General features: G+C 41.5%; 1 protein-coding gene across 4 annotated transcripts in view; it reads right to left on the reverse strand.

The window, feature by feature from the left end:
• LOC134350717 (syntaxin-binding protein 5) overlaps window positions 1–16951 on the reverse strand; it is a 238902-nt gene extending 221951 nt beyond the window's left edge. For 2 of the 4 annotated variants that reach the window (XM_063056323.1, XM_063056321.1), the window contains exons 1-2: window positions 16530–16951; window positions 13288–13385 (exon numbers count right to left, since the gene is read on the reverse strand). In XM_063056323.1, the coding sequence (XP_062912393.1) occupies window positions 13288–13385; window positions 16530–16682 (251 nt within the window). In that variant the 5' untranslated portion in view covers window positions 16683–16951. The remainder of the gene's footprint in view (window positions 1–13287; window positions 13386–16529) is intronic. The other 2 variants (XM_063056324.1, XM_063056322.1) reach the window with 1 other exon arrangement.
• Window positions 16952–23642: the final 6691 nt, after the last annotated feature.

Consider the following 23642-nt stretch of genomic DNA (forward strand, 5'->3'; position numbering starts at 1 on the left):
AAGATTTAAAAAGGAGTTACTTTTGTGATGTACAAGTAACCATGTATTAAAAATTTAATCCAGAAGCACTATAGATGTACATAATACATCTATAGTGCTATAATGTACTTAGATGAACTACTGTACACAACGGACTCATGGTAAACAATACAAAGCCTCCTGGAATCATCTGGCCCAGTGGGATCGCATGGCCCAATGCAGAGAGGGAGCAGTCCAAATTCAATTTCATATCTACACTTAACTGAAGCAGTAACTTTGTCCCCAAAGCTGGGTCGATCACCAAAGTTCCATGCCACACATAGACCTCCCAAATCGAAAAAGCACCCCTACTCTCAGTAACAATTTTACAGTTGGCTGAGGCATGCTTCAGGATTACTGGCTGTTAAGACCTTGAATATCTTGTGACTGAGTGATTGTGAATATTTGGCACAAATTTCTTAAAAAACATTAAGAAGAAAAATTAAACATAGAAAGCATTTTAAAATCAACACATTCACATACATTTAACATTAAGAATTGCAACCGCATTTTTAAAATAAAGCAAATTAATTTACGCATGTCCTTTCCGAGCCATTCCGTTCCATTGAAAGGAATTACTGAACTTTTGCCAAGTCAAAATGGGATTGATATCGAGAGAAAATTTCCAATATATTTGCTACATTATCTGCAGGAAGTTGGCATTCTGCCACTGGACTCTGCAGGGAGTTCAACATTGAAGTTTAATCTTAACAACAGGAGGGAGGACACAAGTCAGTGACCCACAGAAGTGTCCCAGATTGTTCATCTACTTCTCTGCAAAATAACTTAGTACCACCATTACAGGTCTTATATCATGTTTCAATTTTTTCTTTGTTTATTTTTGGTTCATTTCTGCAATTTTTGGTCTTTTTCAAAAATCATTCATGTCACCCATGTCCCCACCTCCAATCCCCACTACTGCCCACTCACATTCAGGGTACAAACACATGTGCCAATAATATGGGCATCATATCTACACTTTTGAAACAATAATGCATGGCCGATTTTATCGAAATACATTGTCACAGAAGTCTGAAAAGAATAAAAAGCTAACACACTACATAGGTGCTCAGTGATGGTTTACTGAACATCACTTCAAGAAAAAAATTAAAAAGCAAAGCCCTGAGTGTGTCAGGCTTGAATTTTTAATTCCTTTTACATTTGAGTTTGCTTTCAACCTTTTTATTAATGTTGACTAAATCTATTTCAGATATTAAAAATTTCCTGAATAAGATGCATCAACTAAGTCTTAGCTTTGCCTTGTTTAAAGGGACAGTGAATCTTACCATACGAACGCTTAAATTTGTGTGTTTACAGACTTGATGTGAAACTACTTAGCAATTTGCCAAAAAAGTAAACATTGCATTCAAAATGATTCCATTAATGCGGATGCTTAAGGAATTTTACTTTACCAAGACTACAGAGTGCCTGCCTGAATAGTGGAAACCACTCACAAAAGTTTACTGGGCTACACAAGCTTTGGAATGAAAATCTTTAAACTGAATCCTACACATAGCCATGCACACCTCCTGGTTTCAGTCCCATTAATGCTTACCGTTTTACTCTTTCATTTGTCCCTGCACTGATACACTATCCCACTGACAATATTCCATGTGCATTTGGAAATTAAATACAATAACATGAAAGCAAAATGTGAATTCTCTATGATTACCATTAATTGTGATTTATGGATACAAACATTTTAACATTTTCCCCAGTGGGCCTTCACTTTTCCAATTTTTCTGAAAAAAACGAACTTAAAACCAAGAAATATAGAAGGGATTTGGGAAGATGGCTAAGGCATGTCTGAAATAGGAAGAACTGAATAGCCTTAATGCTGGGTGGAAGAACCGGTGGCTCTAGAAAAGCAAAATTGCAGGAGCATGGAAGAGAAAGCAAGAATGGTAACAATGGTATGTGAAGGGAAGACTACCTATGAGGAAGATGTAAATAGTTTACAGAAAATTACTGATAGTCGAGAGAGCGGACAAAAAACTGGCAGATAAAGTGCAATGTGTGAAATTGCAAAGTTGTTCTCTTTTGGATGAAGAACGATAAACAGATTGTTTAAAAGGAAAAAGACCAGAAAACTGCAGCAAAAAGGGATTTGGGGATCCTTGTACGTGAACTACAAATACTGGCTTACAGGTGCACGAGGACAAATGAATACTGGTGTTCATTTCAAGAGGTTTAATGTATAAGAGCAGGTATGTCTTACTACAACTGTACAAATGCATTAAGCAGAGCCCATGTAGAGTGATCTGTAGAGTGATCTGTATAGTTATCTAAGAAAATAAATTAACATTTGAGATAATTCTAAGAATGTTCACTGATAGATACAAAGGGATTGCTTTATAAGGAAAAGTTGGAGATTGGGGTGGTGCTCACTGGTGTTTAGGAAAACGGAGGGCAAAAACAACCCAAACATATAATGTGTTCAGATTCACTGGGTACTATATTAAAAATGATATACTGTAAACTTAGATCAAGCAGCTCAGCACGTTTCCTTCACTCTGGAACATTGCTTAATAGATGGATTCACTTTTACTTAATTAATTTCAAAAGTTCAAAAAATTTTGTCAATATTAACTTCCCCAAGATAATGTGGGAATTTGAGCTTTATTCTCTGGATTAATAGTGTAATTATACGAATCCATGTAATCGCACTCTCAAATTACATCAGAAATAGGAAGTGACCACACATGTTCAGAATTAAATAATCAAATCTGAAAGTATTTTGGTGGTTTGAATAAACCTAAATACATTTCTATTTGGAAGTAAAAGAATCATTGACGAATACAGACATCCCTGGAATCCAGCAACTTGAATGATATCATAGGATGGTGAATGATCAAAAGCTGAAGCTGCATTATTGCTAAGGAATGACACAGCAGTTACAGAGTGCAGATAGGAGATACAAGAGACTGCAGATGTTGCAACCTGGAGCAACATGCAAGGCACTGGGAGCATCTATGGAAGGAAACAGACAGTTGATATTTTGGGTGGAGACCCTTCATCTGGAGGAGAGCTAGCCACTAGACAGAAATCAAAGACTATAGCAGAACATTATTAATAGAAACTCTTTAAATTTTCACCCAATCCTCATACATTAAGTTGTGTTTGAGATTGTCAATCACAATCTCAAGACAACTTCCAATAAATATACTTAATGTGCCAATAACTAAAATATTCTTGCTTCCCTTGTCGTCCTTATAATAATCATTGACGTATGACTTAGTGCTACCAGTTTCTCATGAAAACTACTTTCACTACTTACCCTCTCAGTAACTTCAATTATTTTGAAGTCATATGACTACTCATTCTTTAATCTTGTAAATAAAGTCACTTTTAAATTTCTTTGGTATGACACATGAGAACCTTCAAGGAAATATTTCTGGAACACTAATGCTCTTCCACAATGGGATGTCATACTTCTCACTAAGACCTAACAAACTTAGCACTACTGACATTCTGCACTTAGTGGCCATTTTATTAGGTACACCTGCATACCTGCTCATTAATGCAGATATCTCATTATGTGGCAACAACTCAATGCATAAACGCTTACAGATATAGTGATGAGGTTCAGTTGTTATTCATACCAAACATTAGAATGGAGAAGAAACGCAATGTCAGTAACTTTGACCGTGAAATGATTGTTGGTGTCAGGCAGAGTAGTTTGAGCATCTTAGAAACTGCTGATCTCCTAGCATTTTCACACACAACAGTCCCTAGAGTTTACAGAGAATGGTGCAAAAAAATTCAAAAAACCATTGTGAGCAGTTCTACAGGCAAAAATGCCTTGTTAATGAGAGGTCAAAGGAGAGTGGCCAAACTGGTTTTAGCTGGCGGGAAGGTGACAGGAATTCAAATAACCATGAACAACAATGGTGTGCAGAAGAGCATCTGTGAATGCGGACCGCATCTAATCTTGAAGTGGATGGACTACTGCAGCAGAAGACCACACTGGGTTCCACTCCTGTACCTAATATAGTGGCTACTGAGTGTATGTCGTGCAGTGACTGCAGATTTCCATTTGCTTATATGTACACAAACTTCCACTCTTGTATTCACACCAGAGATCATCCTATTCAGTTAAAACTCCATTCACTTTCTGTTGACTATCTTTCATCCTTCATCTCACCCCACCTCATCTCTTTTCTCTTCTATAATTCCCATTTTCCACAATATTATTCTACAGTAAGTATACTTAAATATTGCTTGTTGTTTGCTCTACCATTTATTCCCACCCAAAGCAATTAACTTCGGCCTAGTGCAATTCTGACATTGCGAGATTAGACCTTAAAATTCATCTCAGATTTTTAAAAAAATATATTAAACACTGTTCTCAATGGTCAGATTTACAAACATAGCTTAATTTGATCACTAGCTCCCAGAACTCACACCACTGTGTATTATGGTTATTAGAACAATCACATAAAAATACAGCTCTTCAGCTGGAGAAGTTTTAAGAGCTGAAAGCACTTCCAGATTTAGTTATGCTGACACCATAAGTACACTTACATGATTAATCTGATGCTTATACATAATCTCAAAGAATTAATTCTGCCTGCTTTTTGATGCAAACTAGACCTTACTTCATAGATTCCCTTCCAATATTAATTTGGGTTCATTAATATTCAAAATATCACACACTAACCTGGTCTTCTCTTCCTTGAATTCTTTTTGAAGGTCTTTCCACCTGTATATCAAATTCTACTGTCAAGATCTCTGAGGATCTAACCTGGTCCCAACCTATCGATGTAGTTATAAGAAGGCAAGACAGCGGCAATACTTCATTAGGAGTTTGAAGAGACTTGGTATGTCAACAAATCCACACAAAAACTTCTACAGATGTACCGCAATAAATACACACAAAAACTTCTACAGATGTACCGTGGAGAGCATTCTGACAGGCTGCATCACTGTCTGGTATGGGGGTGGGGGTTGCTATTGCACAGTACTGAAAGAAGCTGCAGAAGGTTGTAAATCTAGTCAGCTCCATCTTGGGTACTAGCCTACAAAGTACCCAGGACATCTTCAAGGAGTAGAGTCTTAGAAAGACAGTGTCCATTATTAAGGACCTCCAGCACCCAGGGCATGTCCTTTTCTCACTGTTACCATCAGGTAGGAAGTGCAGAAGCCTGAAGGCACACACTCAGCGATTCAGGAACAGCTTCTTCCCCTCTGCCATCCGATTCCTAAATGGACATTGAACCCTTGGACACTACCTCACTTTCTTAATCTACAGTATTTCTGTTTTTTGCACATTTTTTAATCTATTCAATATACATGAACTGTAATTGATTTGCTTATTTATTATTTTTTTAAATTTTATTTATTTTTTCTCTTCTATACTATGTATTACATTGAACTGCTGCTGCGAAGTTACAAATTTCACGTCACATGCCAGTGATAATAATTTTGATTCTGATTCTGGAAAGTGAATTTTCTACATTTTTCTACAATACTACATCATAACAGTTCTAACTCAAGCAAATAGTTCCAAATACATCTGGTATTAACATTTTCCAAAAAATTTGCAATTTGGGCAGCATTGACTACTGCTGATATATTCTGCACCTCATGTTGTGCAATATATTACGTTCAATGCTGCACTGTTGGAGATACTATCTGCTGCGATGGCAAACAGGCAGTTTCAAAAGATCTAATCTCTCAATTTTGAAGCATTCTCTTTGATGCCTTTACCACTTTTTACAATGCAAGCAATTAAAAAAAAACAAGAGAATCTAATCTAATTATTTTGTTACTTTTTATGACAGGCATTTTCCAGTGTCCTGCATGATGAAAGTAACTTAAGACCATTAGATTTAGGAGAAGTAGGCCATTCGGCCCATCGAGTCTGCTCTGCCAACCAATCATGGGTTGATCCACTTCATCCAGTTATCCCCACTCCCCTGCTTTCATTCCATACCCTTTGATGCCCCAACTTGCATTCCAAAAAGCACTCAGCTGCGAAGTTTTATGAATATGCTAAGGTTAAGAGTGCTGCTATACAGTTGCATGCAAATATTTTGTGCTAAAATGACCTGGCAGGGCATGAGCTGCTGAAGGAAATTGAAGGTTTTGTTTTAAGTAAAGCAGGAATAAATCTGAGGACAGGCATAAAAATTATTATATTCCTCTTCATCTTCAACCCCAGATCATTTCTAACTCTCAATGTATCAGCTTCTACAGGACAAATTACTGATGAGAAGAGCCACTGACCCATTATAAATCATCCATCCAGAAATACTTGCTGCATCAGAAACTAATTACAGAAGTCTTCTTCTAATTTATACAATCTTTAATTTCTATTTTCCACGTGTTCTTTCTAATCTATGCCATTTAACTCATTTTCAATTGTTTGACTCCCAAAAAAAACATGGCAGTTATTTACAAGCACCATTTGATTTCGTGGGTAACCACTAATTTGTCACAAAGAGAAATTAAAGAAATTATTTTCCATAAGAACAAAGAATAATTTCCACAGTGAGTGAGACTGCAATCAAAGGATAATTTCTAAAGAGTAGCAAAGATTGCAAGTGCATGTAGTTATTTTATATAGGTATGCAGACAATGTACTTAATGTCATAATTTCCCAAGAAATAAACCATTTATTAATTCTGAGAATTTCAAAATATCCTTCATGCATACTTGTTTTTGAAGCTTAAATTCATCTGGTTCACAGTTTTCTAGATGGCTACTTATACTCCTCTCACTGACACATTATCTTTTTTTTTGCAAAACAGTAGAAGTAAATACAATCCTCACTACAGAGAGTATTGAGGAGAAAAGACTGCAAGAAAAGAAATAGAAATAAGTAGACCATTCAGCCCTTCTTGCTCGTTGTCATTAACATGGTTGCTCTTTTACCTCAGCACTACTTTCTTGCATTTGTGCTGCATCCTTTAATTCCCTGAATATCTAAAATATCTATAAATGGTTGGCTTGACAATACTCAGTGAATAACACTCAACAGGTCTCTTATGTAGAGAATTTCAAAGATTCGCTATCCTCTGAGTGAAGAGGTTTTCTCAAACCTTAGTTCCAAATTCTGTACCATATTTTGTGACTGATTCCTGGTTCTAGACGTCATGGCCGAGGAAGATATGAAGCCTGCATTTACACTCTCAAATCCCACAAGAAATTATTTCTTATTCTTCAAAACTTTGAAGTATAGGCTTGCTCTGCTCAAACTTTCCTCAAAGAACAAATACTCATCTGAGGAATCAGTCTGATGAACCATCACTACACTCTTCTGTCAAACGTACAATCTTCATTAGATTTGGAGACAAGTCCTGTACACTGTATTCCAGTTGTGTCTCATCATACCTAATATAAATGCAGAAAGATTCTCGATTCAGATTCTTTTGCAACAAATACAGATGAACTTGTATTTTTCCATCTGCCATGTCTTTGCCCATTCAATACATCTGTCTATATTCCCCAAAGCCTCCCCTGGCAACGCCCTTCAGCCCACAGAGCCACCAAGTTTTACACCAATGGAAGATTTCATTTTACAGCCAGATGATTGATCTAGATAATGAACAGCTAGAAATCCACCACCAGTCACTGTAGCAGTTCAATAGTCATAACCTCTCAATGAAAAACATGTTTTTTTTTACATAATTCAAATCTCAGTGCTCAACTGCACTTTACAGAATTAGCATGCACTCTAATTTTATCAAATGATTTTGAAGGTATTCAGAAAATCTAAATACACTGCATCAACTGGGCAGTAAAGCTACCTCATAGCTTGGGTTCTGGCACTGACAAGATTGCACTTTCTTCCTCTTGCACACTCCAGGAGGCACAAGTTTTTTCTCATATCCCAAAGGTGGGCAGGTTGCTAAGTTAGCAGGTCACTGTAAATTGTCTCATGTGGAATAGTGTCAGTTGAAGAATGTGGAAGGAGTTGATGGGAATGTGAAGAAAAAAATTTGGGCTAAATGTAATCAGGTGCTTGATGGTCGACACAGACCTGGTGAGCTGAATGGTTTGTTTCAGTGCTGTTTGAGTACAATTTTAATTCCTTTGCCTCAGTTACAACCTAAAACAATTTCCAGCAGATTTCCCTTTCATAAACGCAAAGGGATTCTGCTCTGACTTATTTTATACAATTACCCTGTTACCGCTTTCTTAATAAATAGACTCCAACATTTTCCCTATTACTGCTATGAGGCTACCTGGTCTATAGTGCCCTGATTTCTCTTTGCGTTGCTTTTTTTTTTAAATAATAGGGTTACGTGTTCTAACTTCTAATCAGTGGCAACCATTCTGAAATTTACAGAATGTTACTCCATCAGCTGCCAACAGAGCTCTCCAAATTTACAGAACGTTAAATGATGGTAACTAGTGCATCAACCATCTCCACAGCAACTCATCAAATCCTGAGCATTTATTGGCTTTCTGCAATATTTCTCTCCAAATTATTTCTACATTCTTTCAGCTCCTCCTCCACTCTCAGTTTTATGTCATCCACTATTTCAAAGTTTACTGTGTCTCCATTTATGGAGGCAGACGAGAGGGAGACAGTATGTGTAAGACAGGGAGAAAGAGCAGGAGAGGAAAAGACAGATAAACGACAATGGATCATGAGATACAAAGTCATCACTATGATGCTCATGCAACTCTTAGGCCAGCATTAAACCATTAAAAACAGAAACACACTCTGCCATCTGCAACTAGATGGGGTAGGTGTGGGGAAACAGTGGAAGAAAACTGGACGAAGGAGATAATAAAAATTAGGATAAAAAAAAGTAATTTATAAATGTAAAATATGCATTCTGGCTATATTTACATACAAAGTCAGATGCCTCTTAATATTTAGATTTATTATTATTTTTTCAACTACAACCTTTGAATTAGCACCTGAAATATCAAATATCAAATTTGCAGTGGTATAACTTTGCATTAATTTGTCCCAAAAAGTCATCATCTTTCAGATCTATTGGAAATTAATAGTTTATCTCAATATTAAAGAGAATTTTCCCATTTTGAATCAATATTAGAATAGTTTAATTTAAAGTGAGATCCAAGCCAGAAGATTGAAATAGACAAAATGTGAACATTGGACATAAGCTGGACTTTAAGATTAATTTTTTACCCTTAATTGACCATATTATTCAACTTTCATCTAAATGGTTTCCATTATATTTAACTTTGATTGGTCGTATTAATGCAGTTAAGATATTTTCTCTGCCAAAATTTTTATATATATTTCAGGCATTACCGATTTTTGTTCCAAAATCTTTTTTTGATAAAGTTGACTCAAAAATTTCTTCATTTATTTGGCAAAATAAAAAGCCGAGACTGGGTAAAATACATTTACAGAAAGCTAAGAGAGATGGAGGTTTAGCATTACCTAACTTTAGATTCTATTATTGGGCAATTAATATTCGACATATGAAATTTTGGTTACTTGACCAGGATATACTATCCATTCCTAAATGGGTAGCAATGGAATTACAGTCTGTTCAGGGCTTTACATTTGGCTCTATTTTAGGTTCCTCTCTTCCTTTTGATTTGAAACGCCTCAAACAGGTCTCTAACCCGATAGTTAAATATACCTTACGTATTTGGTTTCAATTCAGAAAATTTTTTGATCTTAACCAATTTGGGCTAGCGATTCCTATTTTAGGTAACATATTTTTTCCTCCCTCTTTCACAGATCGTGCTTTTCAAATTTGGAAGACTAAGGGTATTTCACGATTTTTGGATTTATTTTTAGATGGTTCCCTTATGTCTTTTGAACAATTATCTAATAAATATAATTTATCAAGAATACATTTTTTTAGATATCTACAAGTTAGAAATTTCCTAAGCACTATACTTTCTTCCTTTCCAATTCTTCCTCCTACATATATTTTAGATACTATAATTAACCTTAATCCATGTCAGAAAGGTGCATCGGCTATGATTTATAATATTATTATGAAACTTAGCAAAGCTCCATTTGATAAGATTAGGGTAGATTGGGAACAGGAATTGGGTTCTATCATTTCCGTGGATGACTGGGGGGCAGATTTTACAATTAGTCAATACTTCCTCTATCTGTGCTAAACATTCTCTAATTCAATTTAAAGTTGTTCACTGAGCACTTGTGTCCAAAGATAAATTAGCTCGTTTTTATTCTCATATTAATCCTTTTTGTGATAGATGTCCGGGGCAGATAGCCTCTTTAACTCATATGTTTTGGTCTTGTCCTACTCTGGAAACTTTTTGGAGAGACATTTTTAATATTATCTCAAAGGTATTGAATATAGATATCTCTCCTCCCCCTATTACTGCTATCTTTGGATTACCTAAAATTTCCAGTAATCTTTCTCCTTCAGCCCGTAGAATGATTGCATTTCTTACTTTAATGGCGAAAAGATGTATCTTACAACATTGGAAAGAGCTTAATGCTCCAACTACTTTTTTTTGGTTTTCTCAGACGATATTATGCTTGAACTTGGAGAAAATTAGAAGCAATCTCTATGATTCCTCACTTAAATTTGAACAGACCTGGAGATCTTTTATTCAATATTTTCATTTAATGTTTTTTTTTCTCTTTTTTGCTCCATATTTATATTCCCTTCTTGTTTTTTTTTACTGTTTTTAATGGAGGTCGGGTTTGAGGACGTGATTTTAAGTTCTTTAACTCTACTTGGTTCCAAGTTAGCCCATTGCTTTGCTTTTAGTTTAGTTGCACGGTGGGTTTTTTTGGGTTTTTTTTTTCCTTTTCTCCATTGATATATATATATATATATATATATATATATATAAATTAGTATACTATTATGTTACCTTATGTTATGTTTAAATTACATTGTTTGTATCATTTTTTATCTGTATTAATATCTCCTGTAATTTTATTATATTCTAACAGTGTATTAGTGCCTATATGGCTTACCTTTTTGTATACTTATTCAATAAAAAGATTTAAAAAGGAAAGGACATAAGCTGGACAAGTGACTCCTTGGATCTGTGGCAAATTTAGAATGAATTTGGGATTTGTTGGGAAAAAAAGAGACTTCAATTAATCTGCATTCTAAAAACATCCCAAGTCCAAATGCTTCTAGATATTAGCTTTTTGACATCTGTAATTCATGCTCACAAAGGCTGTCCCCACATTAGACCAGAGGTAACTGCAAGCACTAATTTGGTACAAAATGCCAGATGTGCTAAACCTAAGTGAGAAATGGCACACCTGCCAGAGAGAAGGGAAGGATAGACAGGGAGCAGTTTTTTTTAAATGGACCAGCCGAGTAATTCAGGTCAATGAATTTAACCTGAATTAGGTCAATGTAAGAATTCAACTCAAGGACTGGCAACCTAGATCAGATCCAATATGAAGTGCTTCAGTTTTGGTGAATATTTCATGGTAAGAAACTAGAACTGATCTAGAACATGGTATGGAGCAAATAATTGGAGTCAAATAGTTGTGTAGGAGCATGGACAAAACTTCAGACATACACTGCATGTGTAACAATGTACCCCAAAGTTAAATAGAGAAAGGCTGTATTACACAAATATTACAGATGTACTAACTATATTGGAGCTAAGCATTGGAATGCAAGGCAAACAGAAGAAACTGAATAACTGTTGTTTCATACAAGTAAGGATGGCTAACATACTAACAGTGATAGTTTCCTAAGCACAAAATGACATTTTAAGGATGATGGCTCTGGGGAGGAGGACATCAGAACAAAATTTCTTGCCACTATTTCTTGTCAGGAGTCAAATAGCATGAATTGGGAGATAGTGATATGGAGTTTCCAAATTAGGGATGAATTTCAGACCTTAACAGGGCACATACTGGATTTAGGACAGGTTTAAAATGTTTAGAAGTGTAACTAAACATCAGCTTTCTGCCATCAGGATACTTGAATTAAATTCAATCATGGGCAATAAAACATCATAGCCCCTTAAATAACAACTGCCATTAATTTAGCAGCTTGTGTTAGGAACAAAACAGATGGTGTCATCAGTTTAAAGGCGGAGACCAACACTGTGATATAATTATAAGCCAATAAGTATTAATTTAATAAAACATGTCAATGCACATCACAGGAACTTCAAAGGCTGACAGATTTAAACAGAAGAAATAAGGAAGGCTGAAAGTTTAGACTACAAGTAGTTTTAAAGAACATTTTAAAAGGAGAGGAACGTCAAAAATTTGAGACCCGATAACTGAGCAGTGCAGGAGTTACAAGACAGAATTTGAATACCACAGGGATTTAAGGTTTGTATGGTTGAGAGTTAAAGGAGGAATTTGAATATGATGGAAATGTTAAAAACTGAAAGCATTGTTTACCAAGTGAAATTAGAGGCCTTAGTAAAAGTGCTTCCAAATCTGTTTGGTGCTCATTATGTTTTTCACCTCATGTATTGTTCGACCCCCCCCCCCACCACCACCCATTCCCATTTAACTTTTCAAGCAACACTAGGTACAGATCTCTTATTTTAATAAAAGGAAATGCACAGTCAAGATACTCAGACATCAGTTAGGTTGTCAAACTACAAAGGGCCTGGCCATAATATAGCTCCAATATTGCAAAGTACCCAACACATTCATAAAAGCATCTACTGTATACATCATTACAAGCCACCAAAAGGCCATCTCCATGCTGAACACAAATGCATTGATGGGAATACATTGAAATTAGTCTCCAAAACAATATCAAAGGAGGAAAATAATAAATAACAAAGGAAAAGGTACAATATTATTTTTCTAATAAAAAAAAGCAAAGTATGCTGCAATGAAAACAGTTAAAAAATCTAAAAAACTACAGTTCATATGTTCACAGAGGGGAGCAGCTGTACTAAGTCAGATGGATAGATAGATAATGAACCACAAAACATGTGACAAGCCAGAAATGAACTACCATGGCTTGTACACACACAATAAGTAACAAGCAAAAGACACAGGAACCCACTGATTAAAGCCTGATAATTAGAATTCATAATACATGCAACATCAATAGACTGCAGTCTAATTACTGCACAATTTACATTCAATCTTAGCATGGTATTGGCAGATACAAGAATAGGCCAAACACTAAAACATTACCTTCACTGACTGATGATGATAAAAGAGGATTTCTCCTGCACATCTTCATTGCTGTAGCAGGAGAAATGTAGTACGGTATACTATCAGTCCATGCACCACAGTTTTGAAAAGGTAATGACTGACAAGCCTCTCCAATTGCATAGAACAAAGTGCCAAAGGCTCCACAGAGAATGGAATTTATTACTGTCGCGCCAATCACAGTCAAAGGATACAGTCTTAATGATCCGGATTGGGTTCCAATTGCCAGGATTTTTTGCACCGGATCGAAAGCCATGGCTGAAGGCTGATACGGAAATCCATGACGAACAGTCTAACACAAGTAGCAACAGAAAGACCAGGTGTAAAAGGAAGGACTGGGGATTAACAAACTGCAGAAACATTACAATTTAGGATGCAAAGTGGGAAGGGAAGGAATGGGGTAATGCAAGTGATCATTCGGCAACAGATATGACTGTTGTGAGGCACAGGTATACAGGTAAGGGCTAAGATACAAAGATTGATGAGAGGGAGAGAGGGAGTCAAAAGGAGGTAAATTTAGGCATTGACAGGAAATGGGAAGTAGGATCGAGGAGCCAACCAAGCACAGATGACAGCTGAGTGAAAGCAGAAGATGTGATGTGGGAGAGGCAAATGATGATTGGAGCAGAGGAAAGAAGCTGGGGATAGCAGAAGTTGGGGGAGGGAATGGTGATTGGGAATGGCAGAAGTTTGGGGAGGGGGCGACTTACCATGAGAGGCAAAGAGACAAGACTGGAAATTACCAAGATCAAGAAAGAGGTTTTGTGGATGGGAGGGAATGAAGAGACTAGGATCGAAAAGGTTGAAGGGGCGGGTCTACCTCGAGTAAAATACGGACTGACAGATGGGGATTAACCGTGGAGGAGATGACGGCCAAGAGATACAGTGTGACAATCGGAAACGGGGAGGCAGATTATCACTGTCCTGCCTCGGGCCACTGAATGCCGCATTACCAGGGACCTGACTATGCCTTCCTAACCCACCCCCCTCATCGTCCCTGCTGTGGTGACCCTGAGCCCGGGAGCGGAGGGAGAGGACGGACGGAGGGAGGGGAGGAAGGGAGGAGGAAGGGAGGGGAGGGGGGGAGGAAGGGAGGGGGGAGGAAGGGAGGGGGGAGGAAGGGAGGGGGGAGGAAGGGGGGAGGGAGGAAGGGGGGAGGGAGGACGGGGGGAGGGAGGAATGGAGGAGGGAGGAAGGGGGGAGTGAGGAAGGGGGGAGGGAGGAAGGGGGGAGGGAGGAAGGGGGGAGGGAGAGGGGGGAGGGAGAGGGGGGAGGAAGGGGCGAGGAAGGGGGGAGGAAGAGGGGAGGGAGAGGGGGGAGGAAGGGGGGAGGGAGAGGGGGGAGGAAGGGGGGAGGGAGAGGGGGAGGAAGGGGGGAGGGGAGGGGGGAGGAAGGGGGGAGGGAGAGGGGGGAGGAAGGGGGGAGGGAGAGGGGGGAGGAAAGGGGAGAGAGAGGGGGGAGGAAGGGGGGAGGGAGAGGGGGGAGGAAGGGGGAGGAAGGGGGGAGGGAGAGGGGGGAGGAAGGGGGGAGGAAGGAGGGAGAGGGGGAGGAAGGAGGGAGAGGGGGGAGGAAGGAGGGAGAGGGGGGAGGAAGGAGGGAGAGGGGGAGGAAGGAGGGAGAGGGGGAGGAAGGAGGGAGAGGGGGGAGGAAGGGGAGGAAGGGGGGAGGAAGGGGAGGAAGGGAGGGGAGGGAGGGGAGGAAGAGGGGAGGGAGGGGAGGAAGAGGGGAGGGAGGGGAGGAAGAGGGGAGGGAGGGGAGGAAGGGGGGAGGGAGGGGAGGAAGGGGGGAGGGAGGGGAGGAAGGGAGGGGAGGAAGGGGGGAGGGAGGGAGGGGAGGAAGGGGGGAGGGGAGGAAGGGGGGAGGGAGGGAAGGAAGGAGGGAGGGAGGGGAGGAAGGGGGGAGGGAGGGGAGGGAGGGGAGGAAGGGGGGAGGGAGGGAGGGGAGGAAGGGGGGAGGGAGGGGAGGAAGGGGGGAGGGAGGGAGGGGAGGAAGGGGGGAGGGAGGGAGGGGAGGAAGGGGGGAGGGAGGGAGGGGAGGAAGGGGGGAGGGAGGGAGGGGAGGAAGGGGGGAGGGAGGGAGGGGAGGAAGGGGGGAGGGAGGGAGGGGAGGAAGGGGGGAGGGAGGGAGGGGAGGAAGGGGGGAGGGAGGGAGGGGAGGAAGGGGGGAGGGAGGGAGGGGAGGAAGGGGGAGGGAGGGAGGGGAGGAAGGGGGGAGGGAGGGGAGGAAGGGGGGAGGGAGGGGAGGAAGGGGGGAGGGAGGGAGGGGAGGAAGGGGGGAGGGAGGGAAGGGAGGAAGGGGGGAGGGAGGGAGGGGAGGAAGGGGGGAGGGAGGGAGGGGAGGAAGGGGGGAGGGAGGGAGGGGAGGAAGGGGGGAGGGAGGGAGGGGAGGAAGGGGGGAGGGAGGGGAGGAAGGGGGGAGGGAGGGAGGGGAGGAAGGGGGGAGGGAGGGAGGGGAGGAAGGGGGGAGGGAGGGAGGGGAGGAAGGGGGGAGGGAGGGAGGGGAGGAAGGGGGGAGGGAGGGAGGGGAGGAAGGGGGGAGGGAGGGAGGGGAGGAAGGGGGGAGGGAGGGAGGGGAGGAAGGAGGGAGGGAGGGGAGGAAGGGGGGAGGGAGGGAGGGGAGGAAGGGGGAGGGAGGGAGGGGAGGAAGGGGGGGAGGGAGGGGAGGAAGGGGGAGGGAGGGAGGGGAGGGGGGGGGAGGGAGGAAGGGGAGGGAGGGAGGGGAGGAAGGGGGGAGGGAGGGAGGGGAGGAAGGGGGGAGGGAGGGAGGGGAGGAAGGGGGGAGGGAGGGAGGGGAGGAAGGGGGGAGGGAGGGAGGGGAGGGAGGGGAGGAAGGGAGGGGAGGGGAGGGAGGGGAGGGAGGGGAGGAAGGGGGGAGGGGAGGGAGGGGAGGAAGGGGGGAGGGGAGGGAGGGGAGGAAGGGGGGAGGGGAGGGAGGGGAGGAAGGGGGGAGGGGAGGGAGGGGAGGAAGGGGAGGAAGGGGGAGGGAGGGAGGGGAGGAAGGGGGGAGGGAGGAGGAGAGGAGGGAGGGAGGAGGAGAGGAGGGAGGGGAGGAAGGAGGGAGGGAGGGGAGGAAGGAAGGAGGGAGGGAGGGGAGGAAGGAGGGAGGGAGGGGAGGAAGGAAGGAGGGAGGGAGGGGAGGAAGGAAGGAGGGAGGGAGGGGAGGAAGGAAGGAGGGAGGGAGGGAGGAAGGAAGGAGGGAGGGAGGGGAGGAAGGAAGGAGGGAGGGAGGGGAGGAAGGAAGGAGGGAGGGAGGGGAGGAAGGAAGGAGGGAGGGAGGGGAGGAAGGAGGGAGGGAGGGGAGGAAGGAGGGAGGGAGGGGAGGAAGGAGGGAGGGAGGGGAGGAAGGAGGGAGGGAGGGGAGGAAGGAGGGAGGGAGGGGAGGAAGGAGGGAGGGAGGGGAAGGCGGGTTACGATGGGAGAACCAGAGCCGCACTCACTTTGCAGAGCTGGAAGTGCTCAGAGCAGAGGCTCTCGACGATGTCACTGTCGGGGGCCCGCTGACCGGGTTGCGATGACGAGGAGGAGGACGACGAGGCGACCGCCGCCGCCGTCAGGCCGTCCAGCACCTTCCTGATGTTGAACTTCTTCATGATGCCGCTGCCCCGCGTCACATGTCAGAGCGGCCGGCAGCAGCGCTCAGGCCGCGGGGCTGAGGGGCGGGGCGGGGCGCTGCGCTGCGGCGCGCTGCTCTTAGCCCTCCTGGGCTCCGGCCGCTCGCCTTCTGCCGAGGCTCCTTGCGCTCGGCCCTGGCCCGTTGGTTCTTCGGCCCGACCTGGCCTGTCCGCCTCCCTCAGTCACTCGCTCGCCCGCCCTGCCGCTGGACACGGAAACGCAGCCACAAACCGGACCGCAGCTCCGCACTTGCGCACAGTCCGCGCCGCCGCCGCCGCGCGCGCGCGCGCGCACACACCCGGATGTCAAGAAGCCGGTGCACCTGAGGCGATCGAGCGCAGCGCAGAGGGTGGGCGAGCGTAGCACCACTGCTGACACAACCAGGGCGTGGAGCAGTCCGATTAATTCGATGCCAGTGCTGATCTTGCAATAGTAGCACTGAAATGACAGCGTTGATGGTGGCACTGATAGTAAATAGCAGCGTAATAGCGTCACTGTGAGAGCAGCAGTATTAATGGTGACAGTAATGGTAAATAGCAGGTAATAGTGCAACAGCATCACTAGCACAACAGCACAATGGATACAGTAGTGGTAAATTACGTTCGCATTGCAATAATAGCACGAGGATAGGATGCTAATAGTGGAACTAGTAGTTAAAACGGAGCTAGTACTGTAGTTACAGGGGTAAATAGCAATATCAAAGAAGAGCGGTAGCAAAATGTTAGTCGTGCAATAGCAGAATCAATAATAGTGAATAACAGTGGTAATAGTGCAAAATAGCACTTCAGTTGCAGTAGTGGCAATAGTAGTGAATAGCAGCCGTGACAGTGCAACAGCACTAGCAAAACAACTTTAGTAGCGGCACCAGAAGAGAGCATTGGTGAGTGGAGGCAATAATTGCAAATATCTGCAGAGATAGTGCAATTGCAGCACAAGTAGCAACATTAATAGGACAATGGCATTTAGAGAACAGAATTAAAAGTGCACTAGAAATAGTAATATAATAATAGTGAAAAGCAGTATAATAGATAAATAGCAACAGTGGAATAGCTGTGTTAGTGGTAACACTAGTAACAAATAACAACATTAATACAATAACAGTATTACTAGTCACGATTGCTATTACGTACTAAACATCAGTGTTAGTTGTGCAGTAGTAGCAACAGAATAGCAATATTAAAAGTACAGCAGGATAAATAGAAGTGTAATAACATAATAGCAATGGCTGGAATGGCAGCATGAGACTAGCAAAACCATTTACTACTAATGTCAATAGTGCAGTTGCTGCAATAGTATAGCAGCCTTAGTCATGGATATTGTTATTGTTGACAGTGTTAATAGTGAAATTGAAGTATAGAAATAGCAGCAACAATACTGTAATGGCAGGACTGGAATTTCAGCCTTAATAGTGCAACATTAAGTAGCAATATTAATTGTTCAAAATGTCATTAAAGAAGTGATATGAGAATAGTAAATAGCATTAATTGTGCATTAGTATCATTTAAAGAAGTGATATTGATGGGAATAGTAGCAAATAGTATTAATTGTGCAGTAGTAAAATTATAACATCAAACATGGGAATAATTTTTTTTTCTTTTTGTAGGATCTGAATGTGACCGGCCAGGTCCACATTCATTGTTCATCCTTAATCAATCCCGAGAAACTGGTGGCAAGTCCCCTTCATGAGTTAGAGTCCTTTTAGGAAAAGCCATTGGGCAAGGAGTTCCAGCAATTGACCCAGTGGTGATGAAAGGACTGTGATGCATTCCCAAGTCAAGATGATGTGTGATTTGGAGGAGAATCTGCAGGTGGTCCTAAGTTTCTGCTTCATAGCAATGTTAGTAGTAAAATAATAATACCATGGTACTAGCATTTACAGTTAATTGGTAATACTACAATAGTAGCAAATAGAAACATTAATAGCACAATAATAACACTGGAATAGCATTATTAATCACTGTAGCAGCATTAATAGTAGCTGCTAGACCATGACCAGTAGTAATAATAACTGTAGAATTGGTAATACAATATAACCATTATTGGGAGCAGCTGGATTAAAATTAATGATGTTGTTTGTAGGAGCAATGAAGCAATCTATAAAGCAATACTGTAGTTAGTATAGGATAAGTAAATAACAGCAGAATTAATAGGGGTATTATTTGATGTTTAGTGTACAGGATCAGCTGACTGAACCCTCAGGAACATCCTTGAATGCAAAAGTTATCACCAAGCATCAATAAAAAAATAACATTAATTAGAGTAGTAAGATGAAGACAGAGCATAATTAATAATGACAAAAATACCAAGTTCACTACCAGAAAGTAGTATGAACAGACTGATAACATTAATAGAAGTAGCAGAATTAATCATGTTGGGTTTACAGGACTAACTTTAATTGCAATGCTGATAGGAACAAATGTAGTACAGTACAAGTACACGCAGCAATTCTTCGATAGATGAACCAATCAAAGTAAAACCTTGACCAGTTTGGCTGCTGCCGAGGCTACCTTTGTTTCTCTGAAATTACTATTCCTCCATGATCCTACCTTTTTCCATTGATGCTGAAGTCAGTATTAATGAGCTGCTGGACTAATCATCACTAATCACTTAGTCATAATCATTAGCATTCATTTCAAGAGGAGTAGAATATAAAAGCAAGGATATAATGCTGAGGCTTTATAAGACATTGGTCAGAATAAACTTGGAGTATTCTGAGCAGTTTTGGCCCCTTATCTGAGAAACGATGTGCTGCCATTGGAGAGGAAGTTCACAAGAATTACTCCAGGAATGAAAGGGTTTATGTACGAGGAGTGTTTGATGGCTCTGGGCTGACATTGAAACCTGTTAAATATTGAAAGGTGCAGATGGAGTGGATTTAGAGGGGATTTTTCCTATAGTGGGGAGTCTAGGACCAGAGGACAGAGCCTCAGAACAGAGGGACATTACTTTAGAACAGAAGTGAGGTGGAATTTCTTTAGCCAGAGGATGGTGAATCTGTGGAATTGATAATTACGGATGGCTGTGGAGGCCAAGTCATTGGGTATTCTTAAAGCAGAAGTTGATGGGTTCTTCATTAGTAAGTGTGCCAAAGGATTCTGTGAGAAGACAAGAGAATGGGGTTGAGAGGAATAATAAATCAGCCATGATAGAATGGAGAAGCAGGCTCCATGGACTGAATGGACTAATTCTGTTTCTATGTCTTATGATCATATAATAGTATCAGCAATTATTAATTAAGCCACTGATACTAATGTCATCTTTCCAGGCGCAGATCCATGGTCTTGCGAGACTAACGGATGCCACCACCACTAATGTCATCATTAATGAGGTTAGCTGGATTTAGAGTTAAATAGCATTAACACAAATAAGAGGATTAACAGTAAAATTAAAATAAAATTCTGCAGAGACTGGGAATCTGGGGGGAGAAAAACAGAACAAGCCTGGAATACTAGGCTAGCTAAGCAATGGCTGTGGAAAAGAGAAAGAAATTTCAGGTTGATGACTTGTAATTGGAACTGGGAAAAGATTGAGGAAGACAGATGAGAGTAGGAGTCCTGGAATTGGAAGACTAGTGGCTATGTTCATTCACCACTCTTGCTCACCTTATATAAATGTATTGGTCAGCAAGATTAATTGTAAAACATTGTTAATACGAAGAGAGGAATTAATAATAATAATAGTATTAATAGGATAATTAACACTAAGAACAGGAAAATAAGACTAATGATAAAACCGACATGAGGAAATTCAGCATATATAATAGTTGTAACATAATTAGCTACAGGAAAAAATGCTATCAGTTTCAGTTGGATCAAGTATTATCAGCTTTAACAGGAACAACATGTTTATTTGTAACAGAAGCATTAAGAAGAACAGCACAATTGATAACAATGACAGGGTTAATAACAAAACCATTAAGAATATCAGCAGAAATTAAATGTTATTAACAATTAGGGTCAGCAGGATAGAATAGTGGCAATAAAGGAGTTGTATGTCTAATAGTAATATGAGAATTAATAGAAGTGGCAGAACTCAGTAATATCAGTGTTGTATGAATTGTAAAACAAATATCAATAACAAAATAACGTGCAAAAGAACTATTAGAAATTGCTTTTGGGAGAACAGAGGGCTAGAAGCAATATCAACATGATTAGTAACAGAATCAACAGCAATTATAATACTAAAAGCACTATGGGCTAATAGTAATCGAGCAGAATGTAAAGGCAGCTTTCACAAAACCGGCTTGGCTAACAGTAACACTGCTATTAATGATACCATCGGTTCTAATATCAGCAGGAGTCAGCAATAATGGAATTAATATGAATAATAATAATTTACAATATTAATGGAAACAGCCTTTATGGTAGTAGTGGGGAAATTAAAAGAACAGGATGATTAACAACACGCATGCACACAAAACGCTGGAGGAACTCAACAGGCCAGGCAGCATCTAAGGAAAAGAGTACAGTCGACGTTTTGGGCCGAGACTCTTCGGCAGGACTGGAGGAAAAAAAAGCTGAGGAGTAGATGAAAAGGTGGGGGGAAGGGAAGAGAGAAACACAAGGTGATAGGTGAAAACTGAAGGGGGAGGGATGAGATAAAGAGCTGGGCAGTTGATTGGTGAAAGAGATACAGGGCTAGAGGGAGTCTGGTACAAGAGGACAGAAGGGCAGGGAAGAAAGAAGGGGCAAGGAGCACAAAGGGAGGCAATGGGCAGGCAGGGAGATAAGGTCATAGAGGGAAAAGGGGATGGGGAATAGTGAAGGGGGAAGGGTGGTATTACTGGAAATCAATGTTCATACCATCAGGTTGGAGGCTACCCAGACGGAATATAAGGTGTTGTTCCAACCTAAGTGTGGCCTCATCACGACAGTGGAGGAGGACATGGATAGACATATTGGATTGGGAATGGGAAGTGTAATTAAAATGGGTGGCCACTGGGAGATCCCGCTTTTTCTGGTGACAGAGCCTGGGTGCTCGGAGAAGTGGTCTCCCAATCACTGATTAGCAATAACATCATTAACAGGAAAAACATTACTCATGGTAGTTTGAACATTAATAGGAACAAAAGCACCAATATTGTAGTATCATTCAAAGGAACAGAATTAACAGTTGTGGGAGATTACTAGGAACTGTTGGGCAAATGTAGTTTTAGCAGTAGTAGGTGCTGCAGAAGAGTTATGGCAGTTTTAAATGGAACACAACAATTGGTACTTGCAGCATACTGTTATACATTTCAATATTATCTGCAATAACTCTACAAATTGTTATGGGAGGATTAATATCATATTTTAGAACATAGAACAGTACAACATAGGAACAGGCCTTTTGTCCCACAACATTGTTCCAACCAATTAAATTAGTAATCAGATGGCTAATTAAACTGACGTCTTCTGTGTACACAATGTCCACATCCTTCCATTTTCATCACGTTCATGTGCCTATCTAGTTGTCTCTTACGAGTCTCTAATGTTTCTGCCCCAGGCAGTACATTCCAGGCACCCACCATTCTCTGTGGAAAAAAAAAGTGCTCCTTGCATCACCTTTGAAACTATGTCCTCTCAATTTAAACGCATGCCCTCTGGTATTAGGCATTTGAATCCTGGGAAAAAATACTGCCTGTCTACTCTATCTATTCCCCTCATTATCTTATAAACTTCTCTAAGATCTTCCCTCAGCCTCTACCACTTTAGCGAAAACAACACTAGTTTGTCCAGCCTCTCACACACTCTCTCATTCAGGCAGCATCCTGGTAAACCTCTTCTGCACTTTCTCCAAAGCCTCGACATCCTTCCTATAATGGGGCAACCAGAACAGTGTACAATATTCCAGATGCAGGTTAAAACTAGAGTTTTATAAAGCTGCAACATAACTCCCTAACTTTTAAACTCAATTCCTTGACTTATAAAGGCAAGCATGCCATATGCTTTGTTAACATCCTAGCAACCTAGCCATTTTCAGTGAGCTATGAATTTTGACCTGAAGATCCCTCTACTCCTTAAGCTGTTAAGGATCTTTCCTTAATGGTGTACTGTTTCTTTAAATTTGACTTACCAAGGGGCAACACTTCACATTTGGCCAAGTTAAACTCCATCTTCCATTTCTCTGTCCACATCTGCAACTGGTCTATATCAATTTTAATTCTTTGCCAGTCACCTACTCTATCCACAACACCAGCAATCTTTGTACCATCTGCCAACTTACTAACCCACCCATCTACATTTTCATCCACATCATTTTAAAGCATTAATAAGGGCAATAGACCCAAGGGCAATCCAAGTGCAAAAATTACTATATGTACTAAAAGTTACCAATCAGAATCAGTTTTCATATCATAGGCATATGTCGTGAAGTTTGTTGCTTTGTGGTAGCAGTACATTGCGATACATAACAAAAATTGTGAATTGCAATAAGAATATATATATATTTAAAAAGTTAAATTAAAGAAGTAGTGTTAAAAAAAAAAGGCATGAGGTAATATTCATGGGTTCAATGCCGATTCAGAAATTGGATGGCAGAGGGGAAGAAGCTGTTGCTGAATTGTTGAGTGAGTGCATTCAGGGTTCTGTACCTCCTTCCTGATCGTAGCAATGAGAAGAGGGCATGTCCTGGGTGAAGGGGGTACTTTAATGATAGATGCTATCAATTTGACGCATCACTCCATGAAGATTTCCTGGATGAATGGGAGGCTCGTGCCCATGATGGGGCTGACTGAGTTTGCAGCTTTCTGCAACTTACTTTGATCCTGTGCAGTACATCTCACCCCATACCACTCAGTGATGCAGTTAGAATGCTCTCCAAGGTGTATCTGTAGAGGTCTGCGAGTGTCTTTGGTGACATACCAAATCTCCTCAAATTCCTAATGAAATATAGCCGCTGCTGTGTCTCCTTTATAACATCTTCGATACATTGAGATAACCAATATTAAGGGAATAAGC

The sequence above is a fragment of the Mobula hypostoma genome, chromosome 8 (genome assembly GCF_963921235.1).
Source record: "Mobula hypostoma chromosome 8, sMobHyp1.1, whole genome shotgun sequence".
Classification (NCBI taxonomy): domain Eukaryota; kingdom Metazoa; phylum Chordata; class Chondrichthyes; order Myliobatiformes; family Myliobatidae; genus Mobula; species Mobula hypostoma.